Source organism: Phoenix dactylifera, chromosome 12 (genome assembly GCF_051530095.1).
Source record: "Phoenix dactylifera cultivar Ajwa chromosome 12, Ajwa_hap1_PhDact_Kaust_v1.1, whole genome shotgun sequence".
NCBI classification, from domain to species: Eukaryota; Viridiplantae; Streptophyta; class Magnoliopsida; order Arecales; family Arecaceae; genus Phoenix; species Phoenix dactylifera.
The window spans coordinates 30,020,064-30,039,360 of record NC_143201.1 but is presented as its reverse complement, the minus strand read 5'-3'; the positions used below and the strand labels follow the sequence as shown (position 1 = coordinate 30,039,360).

The 19,297-nt window shown below is 37.0% G+C and overlaps 2 protein-coding genes across 62 annotated transcripts; one reads left to right on the top strand and one right to left on the bottom strand.

The window, feature by feature from the left end:
* Positions 1-607: 607 nt before the first annotated feature.
* LOC103704225 (uncharacterized) lies at positions 608-10,820 on the bottom strand. Of its 50 annotated transcripts, none has more exons than XR_015971717.2 (12): positions 10,701-10,820; positions 6,192-6,340; positions 5,978-6,113; positions 5,739-5,902; positions 5,573-5,656; positions 5,321-5,431; positions 5,129-5,245; positions 4,572-4,670; positions 2,668-4,497; positions 1,894-2,060; positions 1,157-1,320; positions 608-1,053 (listed from the first exon to the last, which is right to left on the bottom strand). XR_015971717.2 is itself a non-coding variant. In XM_088708096.2 (10 exons), exons 5-9 carry the CDS (start codon positions 5,635-5,637, stop codon positions 2,706-2,708), a joined length of 2,184 nt encoding a protein of 727 aa, XP_088564222.1. In that variant the 5' UTR covers positions 5,638-5,656; positions 5,739-5,902; positions 5,978-6,113; positions 6,192-6,340; positions 10,701-10,820; the 3' UTR covers positions 1,780-2,060; positions 2,668-2,705. The 50 variants fall into 50 exon arrangements, 11 of the variants coding, with proteins under 11 accessions (XP_088564222.1, XP_088564225.1, XP_088564226.1 ...); XR_015971738.2 differs by having other exon boundaries at positions 3,075-4,497; XR_015971743.2 differs by having other exon boundaries at positions 3,120-4,497.
* A 2,605-nt stretch (positions 10,821-13,425) lies between these two features.
* On the top strand, positions 13,426-18,735 carry LOC103704332 (tudor domain protein (DUF1767)). Of its 12 annotated transcripts, none has more exons than XM_088708092.1 (10): positions 13,426-13,831; positions 14,817-14,987; positions 15,251-15,497; positions 16,445-16,606; positions 16,699-16,970; positions 17,063-17,211; positions 17,307-17,365; positions 17,462-17,550; positions 18,202-18,266; positions 18,357-18,735. In XM_088708092.1, the coding sequence occupies exons 1-6, from the start codon at positions 13,565-13,567 to the stop codon at positions 17,192-17,194; spliced, it is 1,251 nt and encodes a 416-aa protein (XP_088564218.1). In that variant the 5' UTR covers positions 13,426-13,564; the 3' UTR covers positions 17,195-17,211; positions 17,307-17,365; positions 17,462-17,550; positions 18,202-18,266; positions 18,357-18,735. The 12 variants fall into 12 exon arrangements, with proteins under 12 accessions (XP_088564218.1, XP_038986411.1, XP_038986406.1 ...); XM_039130483.2 differs by having other exon boundaries at positions 17,443-17,550; XM_039130478.2 differs by having other exon boundaries at positions 17,063-17,365.
* Positions 18,736-19,297: the final 562 nt, after the last annotated feature.

Genomic DNA, 19,297 nt, shown 5'->3' with positions numbered 1-19,297 from the left:
TTTCGATCTGCTCAAGATTTTGGATGTACTTGATCCTTGATTTATAATTTTTCTTATAATATATAATAATTCATACGCACTTATGCATCACCTATCATACGCCTGAAGATTGTGCGCCTATGCGCCGGAATGATCAGGATACATAAGCGAAAAAGGCCAGCAACTCCTCTTTTTATTTTAAGGTCCAATATAACAATGAATAGACTGTGCTACATATAAAGTGATGATAAAGGGCAAAACCATGTAGGACACTCACGACAAGCATGAAATGACAAGACCATAAAGAACAGAGATAGCAAGGAAGCAATCGTTGAAGTGAAGGCGTGAAGCTAAACCTTGTCACCCGAAAAAATTCCATTAAAGCTTCAGAACCGTGGTAACCGCCCCTACCTAGGAACAAATGTGGCCATGGAGAATGAAGCCAGTCTACTCAAATTAATTAGATTAAATTGCAGTAATTGACCTGATTCGTTATTCAAACACATGAAGGGAATGCAAACAATTGATCAGCTAAGCTATGAGCTGAGCTTTTTTTTTTTTTTTTTTGGTCAAAAAACAGCTTTTCATTTCATATAAACACTAACGTGAATATAATTTGCCAGGTATGTATGAGCCGAGCTTTATAGCCAGATATTTTCATATAATGTAAGCGTTCGCACCGGGCTCTAAGTCAAGCTCTTAGCAAGCTGAGCCCAAAATGCGCATCAGCCACTTGGTTCCTTTGCAACCCTACTACACCCATCCATGACAGACATAACACAAACATAGACAGGCTTATATACATACAAACATCCATACATGGAGAGAGAGGGCCCACGAAAGAGAAAATTTATCGATTCACAAATAAGAGAAAGAGCCATCCACGACGAGAGCCAATTGCCACAGGCAAAATGGATTGGTAATAACAGCTCCCTTGAGATACTAGACTTGCAGCTGGATCATCCATACACAGCTTCTAGATTTCATCGAGCAGTCAGTATCAGCCGGTCAGTCTCGTTCAGTGACTCCTAAGATGAAAGCAGTACCTTCCCCAATATTGATCGACAAAGCTATCTATGTAAACAAAGAGGATATATTATGCTGACTGACGAGTCTCTGATACGTGCTTGAATAAATGAAATAACTCTTTAGTTCTTGAGTATCGGACACCACCTACCAGGGTGTCTTCAGGAAGTTGGGCAAATGTGGCTTCAACAACAGAAACGCTCTACTAGCCAAAAGGATGGTTCCTAAAGAAGTTCTGAGGAGCAACTTAGCTGACTATTCTAGCGCACAAACAAGAATCAGCAAAGATCTCAAACAAAAGCAACCGTGGAGACCCTGCACATTAATATAATGCCAAGTCATCTGAAAAGTACCAGAGCACCTTGGAATCCCTTCTGGAGAGGATAGCTAACAGACTAGAACATTGATTCCTAGTTTTCTTCCAAGCATCAGATTATGAATTTAATCATGGAAGTTCTCGGACTGCTTGAACTGCTAATAGAATTTGAAATCTCATGCTTGTGATATACTTCTGATGCAAATAATTGGAGACTCCCAGAAAAAAAGAGGGTTGGGGGGGAGGGGGGGGGGTGGTTGGAGAGGAATAAATCACTTTAATCAAATCATTGGTTGGAAAGAGAGCTACAAATGAGAGGCTTCTAACATTATTTTGGTGCAAAAAAGGGACATTTCATAAAGATTCTTCAAAAAGCCACTAATTTTGGAGTGAAAAGCTCAAAAGAATCAGCTAGCCATGAGCAAACAAAAAGCAAATACCTGCATAAGACCATCATATCAACAAGATTCTCTTGTTAATAGGCCATTGTTTTGGGAACATGTGACCGGTTCAGAAATATAAAAACAAGTCCACATCTAGAATTACAGAGAAGAAACCAGACTAGGAATTACCTAATTTTTCTTTGAGAAATGATGCTGATTGAGTCAGCATTTTGTTATCATGACTTAGTACCCTGCTTTATGGTGATATGTTCAGTTAGACTCCTCTGTGTTTGACTGATATACGGCACGTCCAATTTGCTCGCTCACAGTAAAAGCCCAAGAGAGATCAACCAAGCCTACAGTTCAGAAATAAAACGGAAAGCATCAAATATAGAAGGAAGAGGAATATGTGAAGCAGAAAAATAGACAGTTTCTAGGGGCCAAAGCAGAAAAATATACGGACAGTTGACAATATCGTCGCCAGCTAGCCAGGATAGCGATTTTAACAGGACCTGAACCCTGTTGACATATTAATTTAAATTTCTCCATGTCTGGGTTATATATAAGCTAGCAAAAACTAATTTAATGAGTTAAAATGTTGCTTTTCTTTGTCATCAAGTTGCGAAACTATTTTGAAAACTCCAATGGATAAATACTTAAATAATTCAAGTTTGCCTGCACATTTAGAGAAGTGACTGATTAGCATTTCCTATGAACTAGTAGAGATAGCTGCTGCTTGATTTACAGAAAATGTGTGTCGATCCTCCAAATCATCAAAAAGCAGATGTTATGAAAAGAGAGGGGTAGTCATTTTATGTTACACAACATCTACTTATAACAAGGATCAATAATAAAGTAAATGATACATCTATAAGCCTTAGATAAGCAAAAACCTCTTCAATATCAGGAGAAAAACACATGCCATGCATGCCAGATGATTTTTAAAGGGTCAAACGAAGATACCATTATAGAACTTAAACAGCTATAACATGAATCTACAACTATGCTTCACAGGTTGCCTTGTTATGCCCAGCTTCTTTGCACCTACTACAGTGGAGTGGCCTAATATTTGTCTTATGAGGATTAATTCGCCTTCTCTTTCGCCGTCCCAGTGGGTGCTGAGAACGAGGGGGATATGAATTTGAAACAGAACTAATGCTCTCAACATCTGGTACTGGGTTAATTGATTGTGAATAGGCCAAGCGATAGCTTTCACATCTGAAATATCTCGAGCAATAGTCATAAGAAGATTTACCAACACGATTGAAAACTGCAATAGCATGCATGCAAGGTAATCCCGTAACCTGCCACCTCTGACATGTGCATTCCCAACTAGCAATATTAACAACGTTTATTGTACTACCACGAACCTCAAACACAGAATCAGAAGAACATAAAACAAGAAGTGTGCTGGCCTTGGGGATCTCCTTCTGCAATTTTTGCTCCATTGATGGCGTCAGTGTTCCATCCCATGTGCTAGAAGTTTGCCTACGAGAATCCATAACATCCTTTATCTTAACATGCAATGCATCAATCAACTTCACTATTGTTGACTCATCTTTCACTGCAATCCATCTGCTTAATGATTCTACAATGTTCGATGAGAGATGATCATACCGTGAACCTCTAAACAGGGCATTTGACCAATGTTCAGGCTTAGTGGACATTACCCATTCAGCAACATCTCTTGAAATATTCTTTATTCTACCAATGCATGTATTGAAGTCATCAACTACATAAGCTTGGGCACAACTTCTGAAATCATCAACAATTGCATCCTTAACTTGATCTGAATAAGAACCCTTCTTCAACTCTGCTTTCAATTCTTCGATTAGATGAAACAGAGAATATGCATGGCAACTATCCTCAAAAACTCTAGGCACGGACTCATCTAGGCCCTTCTGTCTACTAGACACAATCGTTATGCTACAAGATGTTGATACTGCATGTTTTAACTGTACTAAAAACCAATGCCAACTATTATGAGTCTCAGCTTCCACTGCTGCAAAGGCAACCGGAAAGATACAATCATCTCCATCGATGGCAGCTGCACCTAGTAACTTCCATTGATTATTTGCTTTTAGAGGAATTCTATCAAGAAAAAGAAGAGGACGGCAGCCATGCTCAAAACCATGAAGACAGGCATGAAAAGAGACAAATATGCGACGAACCTTTGAATCAACTGATGCAGCTAATGTGGTTATACTGCCAGGATTAGCCTCCATTATTTTTTTACATAACTGAGGCAACCGATTGCATACCTCTTCCTGCAAGAAATGAAGCTCTTTCTGGGCAGCCTCTCTTGCATGCCAAGCTTGAGTGTAGTTCAAATTAATTCCATAATCTCGATAAATATCTCTTGCAATCTCTTTGGGTTTTGACAGTGGATTGTCAAGTAACTTTTCCTTAATAATACTTGCTAACCAATGTCTCGTTGCTCGCTGGTGTCCATCATCACCAGTTCCTGCTCCACATGTGTGTACATTGTTGAATTTCTTGATCATAAATTTCTGCTTACGAGCTGACCCTGATGCATGTATCCGCCATGGACAAGTCTCTACAGTGCATTTAACAGTCACACGAACATTGTCATTCTTTATATATTTGTATGTGAAACCTTTGACAAAAGCATATTTACACAGTGCATCACGAAAGGCTTTCACGTTATCAAATTCTTGCCCAACTTCAGTAATGACACAATCCCAAGGAGCAGTCTGTGGTCCAACATTCTCAGCAGTGTCTACAGCTACAATGATAGGTGCGTTTGAGTCAGCTAGAGTTCTCCTAGTTGCCCTACAAAAGCATGCATCCCTTGTGATTTTGTGCATGGGATCAAGAAAATAAGATGAGTAGATCTTATGGCATACCCGCCTTCAGTCTTGTCAGCAGAGACCAATCTCTGCTGTCTAACAATGTCCATAGTCAGGGCAGAGGCAGCAGGTGTAACTGAATCAGCTGCAACAATCCTAGTTGCAATACAAGAATTAAAAACTATCCTTGCAAGGAAATAGCCTTAAGATTAGCAAACTTGGGAGTAGTTAAAGACAACAGACAAATAGTGAAGCAGGCAAAGAAAAGCATTTGACAAATATAGAGCAAGCACTCATTTTTATCCAATTTCAGGTCTGATCCTAAAACTTCTCAAACCATTTTGCTAGCTGAAGGACAAAATGACAGGAGGATAGAACCTAGATAAATTCAGCAGTGGCCATGTATCTGTAGCCGAAATAATTACAAAGTGAAACATTAAACAACAGATCTAAAAACCATTCTGTGAAGTAAAAGGTCAAGATAGATTCAAATATTTTTGGGATACAGTTCTTGACAAACCCTAGTCCCCCAGAACTCAACAAGGGCATATATTTCATGTTGATGCAGAAAATATGAATCAGACATATAAAGCAAAGTGTTTGGTAAAATATACCTCCCATTACTTTTTCCTGCAGTGTTTGCTTTTGTCCGTCTAATATTTTCACTGGTGGAACCAGTCACAACTTTAGGCGTATTTGCAACCACCACAGAAATCCTACCCCTAGGCACCCTAAAAAAGCACAAGGTTGATTAACTAAACACTGTGTAAATATTAAAAACTTAGTGACAGCTGTAATGTGTATACCTTTTGCTACTTCTGCTGATAGCTGTAAGCTTCTGTGATCTGACATTACGGCGAGCACCAACTTTGTCAACTATAGAGGTACCTGAGTCAGCAGCAATATTCCTACATGCCCTAGGAAGCATACAGTCCTCGTAACTTACAAGAAAAAGAAAACAACAAGTGCAACTCATGCAAATGATAAAAAGGATTGTATTTGGAAACTCATTTATCTTTTGAAGGGTGATGAAATCAAGGTAATTGTTTCCAAGTTACCTGCTGTCAACCTTACTTGAGACATATAGATCTGTTGTTATAGAACTCATATTAAAATCAACCATGCGCCTTAGATCTTTGTCACTAGATATTGCAATAAGAGTTCGTTGGTTGCCTGGAAGAAAGTACTTGATAGACAAGTTACTACTGTCAATGTTAAACATACTTGCTAATTCTGACTTGAGATCATCAAACTTCATGTCACAGCTGATATTTATTGCATGAGCTTCTCCACCACAGTAGGACATAGTTCCATCGTCATTTGAGACAAACTCGCCACCAAATTGGCAAACAGCTATAATGGTCCCCTCTATCATGGTTTGTGGTCAACTGCATGTGTTTAAAATATCAGATAGAAACTACCTGAAAAATCAATAAACAAATAACACACCAAAGAAGATGTACCTGTAAATAGTATCTTATTATTCAATTCATATATTTACATACTGGAGAGAATTGCATCTACTTCCTGATCAGTGTCGATTTATGGTATCCTAACCACAAAATTCTTGGCAGTTTAAGGGCACCTTCAAAGTTCCGACTGTGAGAAGTAATCAGCAAATCACAGTTAGCTAACTAATAATATTTAGCTAGGATAAGGTAGAAGCGATAAACTGACCTCATATAGATAGGATAACGCTTGTCGCTTGAAAGTATGGTAGGATAAGCTAAAATGTCTCTCAAGTGCAGTAGCTTGTTCATGAATGCTGGTCCATGCTAGGACAGGATATTCTAATTCTCAATTATGCAAACACTTTCACTAAAAATCTGAATCATAAAGGAGCAGTGATGAACTCTGAAGTTATAATTACCAAAAAAGCAAGATGCAAACATTTAGAAATGACTTATGCCTTGGGTTCAGCATTAGAATCCATATAAGTCATACATAGAACAAGAGAATGCATGAATAAATTGCCTCGCTTTTCAAGTCCAAACTCAAGGTGGATTTTACACCAGGATTCTGCCATGGAGAGACATATCATAAATCTGGTAGGGGGAAAGGCAAGAATAAGACAGTGAAGACCTGTGACTAATGGCATATCATATTAATAAGGAATGATTGTGACCAGTGACATGCGATTAAGGTGAGGTATGAACCAATGGACATGCTCATGAATTCACAACTACTGCCTTTGTTGAAAGTAAGACTTCGTTTTATCTTTAAAACAGTCAAGACATAGAATTATCAAGTTTTATGTTGATTTCAGATGCTTTAACTGACAGGTATTGAATCCACGACCTTTTCTTTCCACAGCTTACAAAAAGCTGATGTTTGGCTCAGATTTCTGTCATGAGTATATGGAGGGAAAATGTAAGGGTGTATACTTAACTAAATCAAAAATATGGTTGGAAATCTTCATGACAATCATCAAAAGTGGGCTTTCTTCTGTGATAGAACAATTCTGCTCCGTTGATAGCTAACGAAATTGTTTGTTTGCTTGGAGCCACTGGTGATCTTGTAGAGTAAGAACTTCTAATCTATAGGTACTATACTTCAAGTGTAACACTCTAAGAATATGTCCTGGCTTATTAAACAACATGATTAAACTCCTCCTCCTAGGACGATCGTTGAATCATGGTTTATACATCATAACATTCTTATCATAGTCATGCCTTCATCGCTAACAATATTATAGATAGTTCCTCTTCGATTACAATTTGTAACAGAACAAAGACAAACATGTTTTACCCTTTTCCTCAATTTTGATAGGATATGCCCATATCAAGTTATGTATCGAAGTCCATGACTATATGGCCTTAACAAAAATAATGCAAACCTTCTCCACATGATAACTATGTGGAGAAACAAAAAACAAGGTACAAGTCACGAAATTTCAATATCATTCAAGCAAAAGAAGCATCCTTGTACCTTGTATGAACTGGATGGTTGCCATGGATGGTCAGAGGACTCACAACCCTGTGAAGGATGATCAAGCTGCGTAACCTATACCCATACTTCGCATTTCTAACATACAGATTGTCCCATCAGTTTCCCAGGTTCAAAAGGAGGCCTGCCGTGATTGAGTCTACATTTATTTCTCAAGATAATCTATGGTAAAATAGCACATCAACATCAGAAATATCTGAACCTCTGATCTGCTTCAACATATTCAACACCTGGAATGAACCATTAGCAGATATCTAAACTTGATATAGCTCCATGGTTCATATCTTTCTCGGAAATCAATTCATGCAAAACCATCCTTAAACTTCACTTGCCTTCTATGTTTGTTTGCTGGCGCTTTGCACTTAAGAGATGTTCTATTGCAGCATCCTAAAAGATTCTTTGATGTCCTCTACAATGCCATTTGCAGTAATTCATAATAGCAGTAGGTTCAATGCAAGTTCTGGAATCCTTTTATGAAACACTTTAAACAGGACTGCTTTACATGAATTCTTGTTGGATTTATGGATACAAACTTCACTTTTGGTACATCAGAATTTACTTTCTATTACTGTACCAAGCTGCAATTCTAAGCAGACACTATAGTTCTGTTGAACAGCTTCAGTTTGGCCTTCTTTCTGTAAATGATGGGAATTGCTATGGGTTTTTTAGGTTGCATGTAATCCACCACCTCCAAGTCCAGTTACTGATTTTTTTTTAAAAATACAAATTTCACACATAGTTTGAGCTCCAAAAAAATCCTAAAGATAGCATAAGAGAGCTATACTCAAGTTTAAGTAAAGTAGTTGCCAGTAGAGTTGATGTAATTCCAAGCATAACAATCTCGGCTCATAGTAACTTGGTCTAGACAACCTCTCGGCGCTTTAAAAGCATCCGAAAATGATTTTATTGTGGCAATCCAACAACATATATAATAAGCCAAGAGTAAGTGCTCATTTCAAGTTATGAACCTCGAACGTTTTCCAGATAAAATTTGATTAAATCCCTGGTGATTGGAAGTTCTAAGTTAAACCTCATCTATAAATCTAGTCATGCCAACACACTTTCGCTGCATCGATCCTGGTTTGAGATTTTGTGATCAGCTCCAACTTCATAATCTGATAAAAAAGGCTAGTGTTGACTTTTCTCGTAATCGGATCACTGACGTGGCTACTTCAGCATCTCTTGATCCTTGATCACGAAGCATCCCATCCACCATCAGATAACATTGTCCCTACGATCCAACATATCACAATCAAATAGGGATTAGCGGTACTTTTTTTGTTTCTACCATGTTAAAATCTTCCACAATCAAACTGCCATCCATTAGGTCAAATATAGCAATTGGATTGTCTTCCCACAAATGACAGGTGACAAATTTATCCATACTTGAACCCTCAATTGTCCAACCCTTTTCTGATGCTTGGTATAATCTATTCTATCTTCATTGTAACTGTAATACCGCACAAAAATAAGCACATCTTCTTCTTGTCATCAATATAGTCAAGCAAGTTGTGGTTTTCCTGCATAATCTTAGAGTTTCAAATAGTATCCATGGTGTTGAATCAATTTGCTCTAATATCACATAATGTAGTTCTAACTCTGAAAATCAAACATAAAAAAATATATATAATTATGATTTTGGGCCAAAAAATAATAGGGATATGGATATGCTGTTCACTCAATTACATGATTAAAAAAAAAGGTAGGTGGGGCTTCTGGTTTACATGCCTAATTTGCACATTCTCACTCTGTGGGTGAAGAATGGAAGTAAAATCAGATAAATTGAATTCAAACAATTTTGAACAAAATAGATATGACCAGCTGAGTAAACTGATGTCCTTTAATGAGATAACATTTATATCCATAATACCACTTGCAACACATTTTGACAATGACAACTTGGTCTGTGCAAACACCATATGCACTTCTAGAACATTCCAAAGATGCTCCACATATCCCAGAATAATACATCTTACCTTATAATAAAGTATCAATGGATGCCCTAGTGGGATCCTCTAATGTGATTGCCCTTCTTAATGACTAATGACTTGTTTCCTTTGCATTGGGAATCTGACTATGATAATATTTTTTTTGAGTATCAAATATATTCCTACAATTTGTCCCATAAAATCTCTGAAAGTTTCTCCATCTCAATTGCAGCTTTGTCTGGCATCACGCTAATTCCTCTTTTCTCACCATATGAGCAGTTTCGATTTGTTTTAATGATGCATGAATGGTACAACCATTATGATTAATGCTTTAAAACACTGCATAGTGACTCATATTAGGAACATGGGGTTTTGCAGAAAATTGGGAAGCCGAATAACTTCTTTGAATTTCCAATCAGATATTGACATGTTATTGAATAAAACAAACATTATTCTTAACAGTTGCACCAGGGACATAAATTAACAGGACTTCATATTATAGGCCAAAAAATGGAACTGCTAATGTTGTTAAATCTAAAATTATAAAAATGTTGATAATAATTAAAACCTAAGAACTGATTTCTCTACTTTGCAACCCCTTATAAAATACAGCCAAATCAACCTATCTTTTGGAGAACAGATAGAGGAGGAGGGGAATACCTTCTTTTTTTTTTTACAAGATCCTAAACTTCGACTACAAAAATCTAGAAATTAAAGCCCTAATATTTTCCCTCCTGTAGCTTTTCCCCCGCAGAACTAATAGAGCAAACCCTGTACCTCATATTTCCTCACGACATCTCTTCTCTCTCTAGCTAGTGGCTTAGAATCAGTAAATACAACGATCCGAAACAGCACTAATAACCAACGCGAGTAACCTCACGAGCATTTCTGGGTACAAACAGTCGTTCATAGACATACTGGAGAGAGCGCTGAAACGAACCAAGCTGCGAACTTTACAGCAGAAAAGGATTTAATGAACAGAACACGAAAAAAACTAAACGGGGCTACTTGATTGCAATTAAGACTACAACGAAAAAGAATTGCAAAGAAAGGAGAAATTGTTTCAGATTGGATACAAAATCAGGGCGCATACCATCAAACAAGAATCACGAATCAGTAGTCATCGGTCTTGCATACAAGATAGAAGAATCCTTGAATCTTAGACCACTTATCGGATGTTATTAGGGCATCACCGATCGGATTTCCGCGAAAACATTAATCGAACCAGAGCAAAGGAAATCTAGGTTTTCGCCAGAAAAGGATAATTTTTTTTTTTTCTTGATATAAAACAGTACGGGGAGGAGATGTTTACCGCTTAGAGCGGCGCCTCCTTTTTCTATCCTCGTTCCGCTGCTCCCTCTCGCGCTCCCTCACTCTCTGGACCGAATGATAAAGGGCTGGCTTTCGGGTTTGGGCTGGCCGCTGTGGGTATGGATGCCAATACCGGGCGACAAACGCGCCGCGGGATGCAGCCAAACCCGTGTCGTTTCGGTGATCCGTCCGAAACGTTCCTTATCCCGATATCGGCGAAGCCGCGAACCTTGTTTCAAGAAACTGAACCTAGCCTTGTCGCCTCTCAGCGGCCGATTTGGCAACACGATGATTAAAACCATGCGTGTCTAACGAAAAACCCTTACAAATTAAGATTTTCTATTGCCACAACAAGAGAATTGTTCATGTAAGCATTAATGAGATCCCCGTAGCATTACTCTACTTGTAGCAGTTAATAGTGCGAACGATGTAAATTCGGAGCACTCTAAAAATTTTTATAGGGGATAGGTGGGCATGTATCAGTTCAATAATTTATTTTTTTATAAATATTTTAAATTAAATTTAATTGAAATAAATAAAAAAAATATTATAATTTAATTTAATTATAATAATAAAGATACAACCTCTTAAAAATGGAGCAAACCCTTCAATATGCTTAAACATGTATAATGGCCGATCCTCACCATCGGCAATTTGACAACGGAGTAGCACAATATATTGGCTTCCTAGCATGGAAGGTAGGCTTTACCACGAAACCAATGGAGTAATCAATCACCAATAGGAACTCTAGATGCTCTAGTCGGCGCCTGGAGATGTTCTTGAAGCCTTGCCAGAAGTTGCCAGGTCGAAGACGTGGAAGGATCTTTTGTTTGAGATGCCGAAGAGAAGCAGCAGCTCTTGAATGGAGCTTAAGAGGCAAAGATCATTGACAAGAAGGACGTAGTACCGAAGAATTACGGGGGATGCTGCTTGCAGAAGAAGCGAAGCGCGGATTGGCATGTGGAGCAGTAGGAGCAAAGGAAGGAGAGCTTAGTGGTCAAACCGAGCCGTGCCTTCAATTCTAGCCTACATTGTAAGAGAAAATTTTAGGAAGTTTAAGAAAGACATGTTCATAATTGTATCCTTCTCACGAAAGAAGGATATGCCTTCGACCGTTAGATCGTCCACTGCTCAGGTTCAACATACTTTGCGCAAATCCACTGTTGGATCTCCACCACTTACTTTGAGCTCTATGCGGTGAGTGATCCAATGATAGGTTCCCATGAAGGAAGGCTAATTCTTTTTTTTGCGCAAAAGACACAACCCGGTCGCTTTAAGATATATTCAGGTGGATACATAATAAAGTTTGAAATGCTTTGATATTTATGCAAACAATACAACAACATTTCCTAAAGATGTCTCCGAGATCAGAAGTACTTTTTTCTTAGAGGCCATTGTTTTCTATTTTTGGTCAACTATTTTACCGACTTAATTTGTAGTACGAGGTGAGAGCAATAATTGAAATCTTTGCTCTAGAATAGAATACAAATATTTTCAAGCAAACTTTTTTTAGGTCAGGATCTTTGCTTGCCCATGAATGGATCTCCTTTGAAATAAAGAAATCTTAGGCTCTCTTTTAAAATAAAGAAATCTTTCCGGTCCCTATTTGTAAAGGGTCTGAGGGTGCTGGAGGACAATGTCATATTCTCTTTAATAAACTATTTTAGGATTAAAGATTATCTTTTATTATATATATATATATATATATATATATATATATATATATAATCTTTGAGTTGGACTATTAACTTATAAAAAAGAAGTTAATAATTTTAAAATCGATAATAAACAATTTAAATTGGATACCTATATCATTAAACATGATCTATATTGTAAAATTGGTCTAAAAATCAAAATTTAAATATTACAGTGGTTTCTAATAAATGCATTAAGTTGGTACAAAAATAATAATATTAATTATTCTAGTATGATAAATTATATAATAGGATGAATAAATCAAACATCCATTTTATGAATCATGCCATACAAATTTTAAAACTAAATATACTTAAATTTACTAAATTTTGATTGTTAGATCGTAGTAAAATATCATATTATGCTATCAAAACTATCCACTTCACGACTGGTTTAAAAAACACAAAAACAAGAAATTTTGATTTATAGATATTTTGATGGTATATATCAAATCCAAGAATTTAGGTCTTGAAATTAAAACACCTATTATTAATTTCTCAAAAATATAAGTTCCACTCTCTATTTTTTTATTTATACAATTATCTATCCATAAAATTTTTAACTAGGGTATGATGTATGAATAACGAAATGGAACAAACTTAGGGCTGAAATCGGATCGAATACTAATATATCTATATCCATATTGTTTTATTTAATGAATATAGATATAGATACAGATGCTAATCGAATGCAAAAATTTAAATTCATATTTATTTTAAACGAATACGGACACAAAACAGATACTAAAAGTATGTATATCAATATAGATAAAAATTGGATAATTAAATTTTATGACTACTGAATTAAAGATATTACTAAGTCGATGATAAATTAATTTAATAGCATGTTAATATGACTATTTATTTTTTTTTAAATTTATAGTATTATATAAAATTAAATAAAATTATAAATAAAATCACACATTCATATACTGATAATTAAATTAAATTTTTATCTATATTCGGATTGATTTAAATATAAAAGTAATTTGGACGGATATTATTTTATAACCTTTCACCCCTAATCAAATTAGTCATCATTAGCTGAAGCCACCGCGAGTTTGCCGTCTTCCCAAATTGCTCTTTCCAGCGAGAGGACACGTGAGAGAGGGGGGCTGGGGGAGAGAGCTGCAAGCCGGTCCGGAGAGCGAGAGCCAAGGGGGAAAAGGAGATGGAGAGGAGCACCGAAGCCGCCGTAGAGGGTGTTTTAGAAGCCCTAACGTCGAGGGGATGGCGTTTCAGGGACCTCGACGAGGAGGTGCGAGCTCTCATCCGGAGCTACGAGGCCTCTTCGTCTTCCTCCTCTTCCTTGTTGGCGGTGGAAATGGTCGAATCGGAGCTCTTGAACATGGATTTGCGGTCGTTCGGAGGGAAATCGATCCCCGATGCTTCCTCTTTAAAGAAATTCTCCCATCTCCGAGGCCCCATAGTCTTGCAGGTATCAAGAAAAAATCCCGTTTGCTTTGCTTTCGATCTCTCTCTATCTTTTCCCTCAAGATTCGGTTGTTTTCATTTTACTTTCTTTGGATCGTTCCTTTTCTTGTTATATTTTAGTGCTTCATCTCCATGTGATGGGGGATCGTTGTAGTGATAAGAAAAAAAAACTAGGGTCTTTCACTTTTGCAAATAGATGAATATCTGCGGAGTATTACAGGGAAAAGAGAGGGTTATATGTAAGCCACCAGGTCTTGGATCGCTTCTCCTTAAGCTAAGTCACCAAATTATTTTGGCTGCAAGAAACAAATCTCTGTGACACGACATTGGTGCAAGAAAACGGGAACTAGGGTGTTCTTTCTTGAAGATGGATGGTTTTTCTAACCTCTAGGGGCTATATTAGGAAACGGAATCTCTTCGTAAGTCCCAAGTTGAAGAATCCTTCCCGTTAATGGAAGAAATCATCTTCGTTGGACTTGTTCTTTTCTTTTTCCCCCCTTTTTTATAGTAAAAAAAATTAACATGTGTCGAGCTGTTTTAGATAATAATGTTAATGTTACAAAGTGGGTTATGTTATGTCTTATTTCATCCATCATTTTATGTAGATTCGACTTTTATATAACTGGGTTTTTAATGGAGAAATTTGTTATCACCGAGTCTTCTATATCTCGATAAACATCTTAGCTTTCTTATATATTAAGAAATATTTTATAGATCTGAAAAAGCAAGCCATTTCAAGGGCTTGCGTGCTACTGGTGGAATTAATTAGGCATCTACGTCAACTGCTTTTTCAGTTATGTTAAAATGATTTCCAGCTTTTTTTTTTTTTGAATTTTCATCTATTGTATGCAGGAACTAGTCATTGCGAATCTAGGACGGGGATCAGGAAAAATTTTCTTTTCATCTAGTTTAATGTCAAACTTCACATAATTGCAGCCCTTTTTACAGAGTAATTTGTTTGGTCATACATAGCTTTGTATTCTGTGCAGGTAGTTTCTTCACGGGATATATACCTAAGCAGCATTGATGGTTCCTTCAAAAACTCACAGTATCTTCGTCGTCTCCTTCGATTAGGTCTAACTGATGGGCACTCTGAAGTAATTGCCATAGAGTATGCCCCAATTCCATCGATCACTGAAGTAATAATTCCTGGCACTAAGGTATGCTAATCATCTGTAGACTTATTGTAGTTATTTAGTTCTAGTAAAGAATTTTGAGGATGTTACTTCTAGTAAAAATTTTGTAGACTTATTGTAGTTATTTAGTTCCTTCTACAGCCATTTTAGTGTCCTACTGACATATTTTTGTTTTTTTATTTTTTTTATTTTCATGGGATCATGATATGATGTTACTGTTTATGGTATATATGGTGTATGTATTCACTCATCTACCTTGTTTTCTTCCCCTTGACAATTGGCATTAGGTCCGCTTAGAGAAAAAAATTCCAATACATAATGGGATATTGTGCCTGAATTCTGAAGTTGTGACTGTAATGGGAGGTACTGTACAATCTCTCCATGAAGAGTGGCGAATGAGTCAGAAGTATTCAGGCTTTTCTCGCTTAGCCCCAAAGTTGTCTCAGAATGATGATGGTGCTGGTCCTCCCCCATTCGAGAAGTTACATATTGGAGCGCGTCCGTATAGGGTGGACCAACTACATAGTTCTCATGGTATTCAACCTCTTCCGCAGTTCTGCATGCATATAAGCAATTCAGATATGTAATATTGCTTTCCAAGAATTTGGAATTAAAAATATTTTGGTTCTCTTGTTAAGGAAAGTATTGGTATTGGGAGGCAGTTGATTGCTCGGTAACCTAGTCCAGTCCAACCCAAAAGAAGAATCCAGTATATTGCTAGTGGGATGAGGACCCCAAATAGGATCTAGAATTTCTCAGTTTCAGTTGGGATAGTGTACAAACACATAAAAACACAAAAAAACATACATACATACATATTTGTGTATTTGCTGTTCATGTCGTGTGTATGTTTGTGCCTATATATGTGTATGAATTTACTGGGAGTTGACTTTATGTATTTGGTTCAGATATCTGTTCTCACTGCAAGATTTATATATTCTCTTCCTTATATGCTATCCTTTTTTCCTTTTTCAATACGTTACTTCTCTTGTATTCTATATGAAAAGTCTTTGGGAATTTTAGTGCACACTTTTAAATTTTCAACAACTAATCACACGCTTGGCAGCAGGAATGTGACTACTGCTCCTTTTTATCATGTTAATGCTTCAGAATTGTTCTCTAGTACTAAAAAGTCTGGCAACACGTTAAGAGGCTTATTATTTTTAAAGATATCCATGTTCACACTGAATTGTACATTCAAAAAAATCATGATTTCTTACCAAACAATATGCATATCATAATATTCTTTTGCTATGGTGCTTGTGGATGGGTAAATCCTTGGACAAAGCAAAATCATGTGAAACTTTGGAAATCCAGTGTCCATTGAATATGGAAACTCAAGGCTTGTAATGGGCACATACATGGTTTCACTGAATTCCATGACTAAAGTTTAGCGTTATTTTTAAGATCATCTTTCATAAATCTGGCATGCAGTAGATTTGCCTGATTCAACCTGGAAGTTTCTTTTCCTAAAATTTCAGAAGCTGATGGAAAACAAGTAGGACGTAAAATCCATCTGGTGGTAGACAAAGGACACCATTCTAATGATCCAGGAGCAAATAATATGACCAATGATCCAAAGGACTCTGTAACTGAAAGGGCTGAAGATAAACCTTGTAGTTCTGATGCCAGACCAAAAGAAGGTATATCACTCTCTATTGTCTTGAGCTTTGTGAAATTGTAGCCGCCTTGCTTTGTTAATCTGGTTCTTATATTTCTGTTGCTGCATTGGCAGTGAGCGAAGCTGTTCCTGTTCAAAACCAAGCCGCTGCACAGAAGCTTCTGCAGAAAATGAGCCAGCCATCACATGAAGACAAGCATCCTCGGGGTCACAAAAACAGATATAAAGCCAGACAAGAGGAGACTCCAGTTTTCACTTTAGATGAATGGGAAAGGAGAAAAGGCACTAACTGGAAGCCCATGGTGACAGGGGAAGTCCAAGATGTTAGCCATGATGAGGCGCTAGCTCGACAGCTTCAGAGCCAATTGGATCTAGAAGATATCTACGTTAGTGTCTTTTTGGCACCTGTTATATTTATGCTCATCATTCGAAACTATTGCTGTTGTAGTACTGATACCAGTACTTGCAATGTCTTTAGGGAAAGACTGGACAGGCAGAGGCAGAACAGTTGCGGATGAGCATGTTCAATTTTGGTGGGGCAGAAGAGGGGAAGAATGATGGCAGGAGAGAATTCAGAGGAAGGGGAAGGGGGAGAAGAAGATTCAGATAATTTGTCCATTTCCATGGGTATTTCTTCTGCTGGTAGTTATGGTACCTTTTGTTTTGCTAAGTTTCCTTTTACTTCAGATACATCAGTACTGCTACGCATCTGTGAGTTACAGGGCTCGTTAAAATTGGGGTTGTCTCCTTTTCAGTCATAGGTTACTCAACCTTGAATGGGGTATGTCCTGCCTTGGATTTGCTTATTGGTCACTCTGGGTTGAGTGCAAGCCTGTTACTTACCCATTTTAAGATCAGTTAATCTTCCTCCTGGTAGGTTGGAGCACTAGTTTTGAACAAATGCTTGAGTTTCCAGACAAGAGTTTTCAAGATCTGCCAGAAGTTTCCAATGTGACCGCTTATATGGTAATAACCGGTGACCGCAAGTCAAGTGGTGTAAGAAGAAAAGGGCTGAAATACTAATAGAGCAGTGTTGAACTAGCATATGAGTGGGACAGACAAGATTATCTTTTACCATCTATGCTATGTTTCAGGGAGTCTATTATCATAGTGAAGAAGTTTATACCTCTTTTTGAGGTGTGTCAGGCATTAGTGGCAATAAATTGTTTACGGTGGAATCAAATAATAGTGAAGGTGCATTGCGTGATGGGAAAGCCGACTTCTTCACTTTATTAAGCTGACTACTTTGAATTCTTTCATCCAGTTGTTATGACACTAATGCTAGAGACAACAATGTTATACATGGTTTCTTGACACATATAAACATACCTGCCATGTCATTCCTGGGCTGCAGGCTTGTTTCTGTGTCAACAAACATGTTAAGTTTCCATGATTCTGTAGCATTATTCTCTGTCCTAGAAAAAACAGAGATGACTTATGTTTAACTATTATAGTTTCTGTAGTTTAATAAAGTTGTTAGCCTTTTAGTTGCAGGCTTGATGATATAATTTTGTTTCTTATCATCACGTCACAACTAATATGATCAGTTCCTTTTTATTAATTTTATCAATGAATTCTATTATGGTTATTTTATTTGTTTGATATCTTCTTGAACAGATAGGATGTCTGAAAAATTGATGAAGCCAGCAAAAAAGAATGTTCCTTTGGTGTTTCAGATACAGGTGGTATCACGTATTGTTTTCTGTTAATGCCTGGAGAACTGCATGTAGGCTACAAATTTGAATAACACCTTGTTCGTTTTCTATGAACAGAAGCAGTTTCATAAGCTACATATGCGAGGACAGTGAATTACATCCAGAGGGAGTAGGCCTTTTGAAGAAACAAGGATGAATAGATTCTATCAGCACTCAGCTCAATGTCATAAATAAAAAGATCTCTTCTTTTCTCCGGTGTTAAGTGCTGGCAACTTGCAGTTTTTCTTGCACCGTGAAGTTGTGTCATATTTAATTGTGTTACATGTTAATGACTTTTCTATGTACTGTCAAGAGGTGAAAAAGGAACACAATATTTCTGATTCGAATCATTCAAAAAATGTCTGTGGTGGATTGGTTTTGTGACCAACCTAATTTAAGGTTGGTTGTAAGAATTTTGACAGATGACATATACATGGTAAATTTATTCTTGCGTACAGTCGCTTGTACAAGGGACGGTTCCCTTAGTACTCTTGTTTGTGCCTAATCTATTGCAAATGTTAGGTAGTGTTGTAGTAACATCCATGAGAACCGGAAGCTTATGATTCATGAGATACATTATCCGGAAAACCACTATTGTGTTTCTGAAACCATTTTTTGAATACTTTTCCCGCTTGATTTTTTTTTTTTTTTGGTTAAAAAAATCGGATTGCTTGATGACTAGGCCCTGTTTGGGGAGCTGTTGGCAGTAGAGCTGTTGGAAATAGAGCTGTTGGAAGTAGAGCTGTCTGAAGTAGAGCTGTTATAAAAAGCTGTTTGCTGTTTGGTAACTACATTTCTAAAGTGCTGTGGCGCTTTAACATGTGTTTGGTAAACAAACTGAAAAAGTACTTTTGTGTGACAAAATGACCATAAAGGACATTACTAGTATTATAAAACAGAGCATAATAAAATATAATATGTATTAATACATAAAAATATGATATAGTATAATATTAATATAATATAATATAATATTATTATAATATAGTACTATAATACTGTGTACTATAGAATAATAA

What these genes read in the sequence shown, in the direction of transcription:
- LOC103704225 (XM_088708094.2), bottom strand. Translation starts at nt 5,889, where the DNA reads ATGATAGAGGGGACCATTATAGCTGTTTGCCAATTTGGTGGCGAGTTT. An exon ending in TCAAGTAAGGTTGACAGCAG is followed by an intron (nt 5,432 to 5,572) that starts GTAACTTGGAAA and finishes TATGCTTCCTAG; the next exon opens with GGCATGTAGGAATATTGCTG. An exon ending in GCTGACAAGACTGAAGGCGG is followed by an intron (nt 4,498 to 4,571) that starts GTATGCCATAAG and finishes ATGCTTTTGTAG; the next exon opens with GGCAACTAGGAGAACTCTAG.
- LOC103704332 (XM_039130486.2), top strand. Translation starts at nt 13,565, where the DNA reads ATGGAGAGGAGCACCGAAGCCGCCGTAGAGGGTGTTTTAGAAGCCCTA. An exon ending in TAATAATTCCTGGCACTAAG is followed by an intron (nt 14,988 to 15,250) that starts GTATGCTAATCA and finishes AATTGGCATTAG; the next exon opens with GTCCGCTTAGAGAAAAAAAT. An exon ending in CCAACTACATAGTTCTCATG is followed by an intron (nt 15,498 to 16,444) that starts GTATTCAACCTC and finishes CTAAAATTTCAG; the next exon opens with AAGCTGATGGAAAACAAGTA.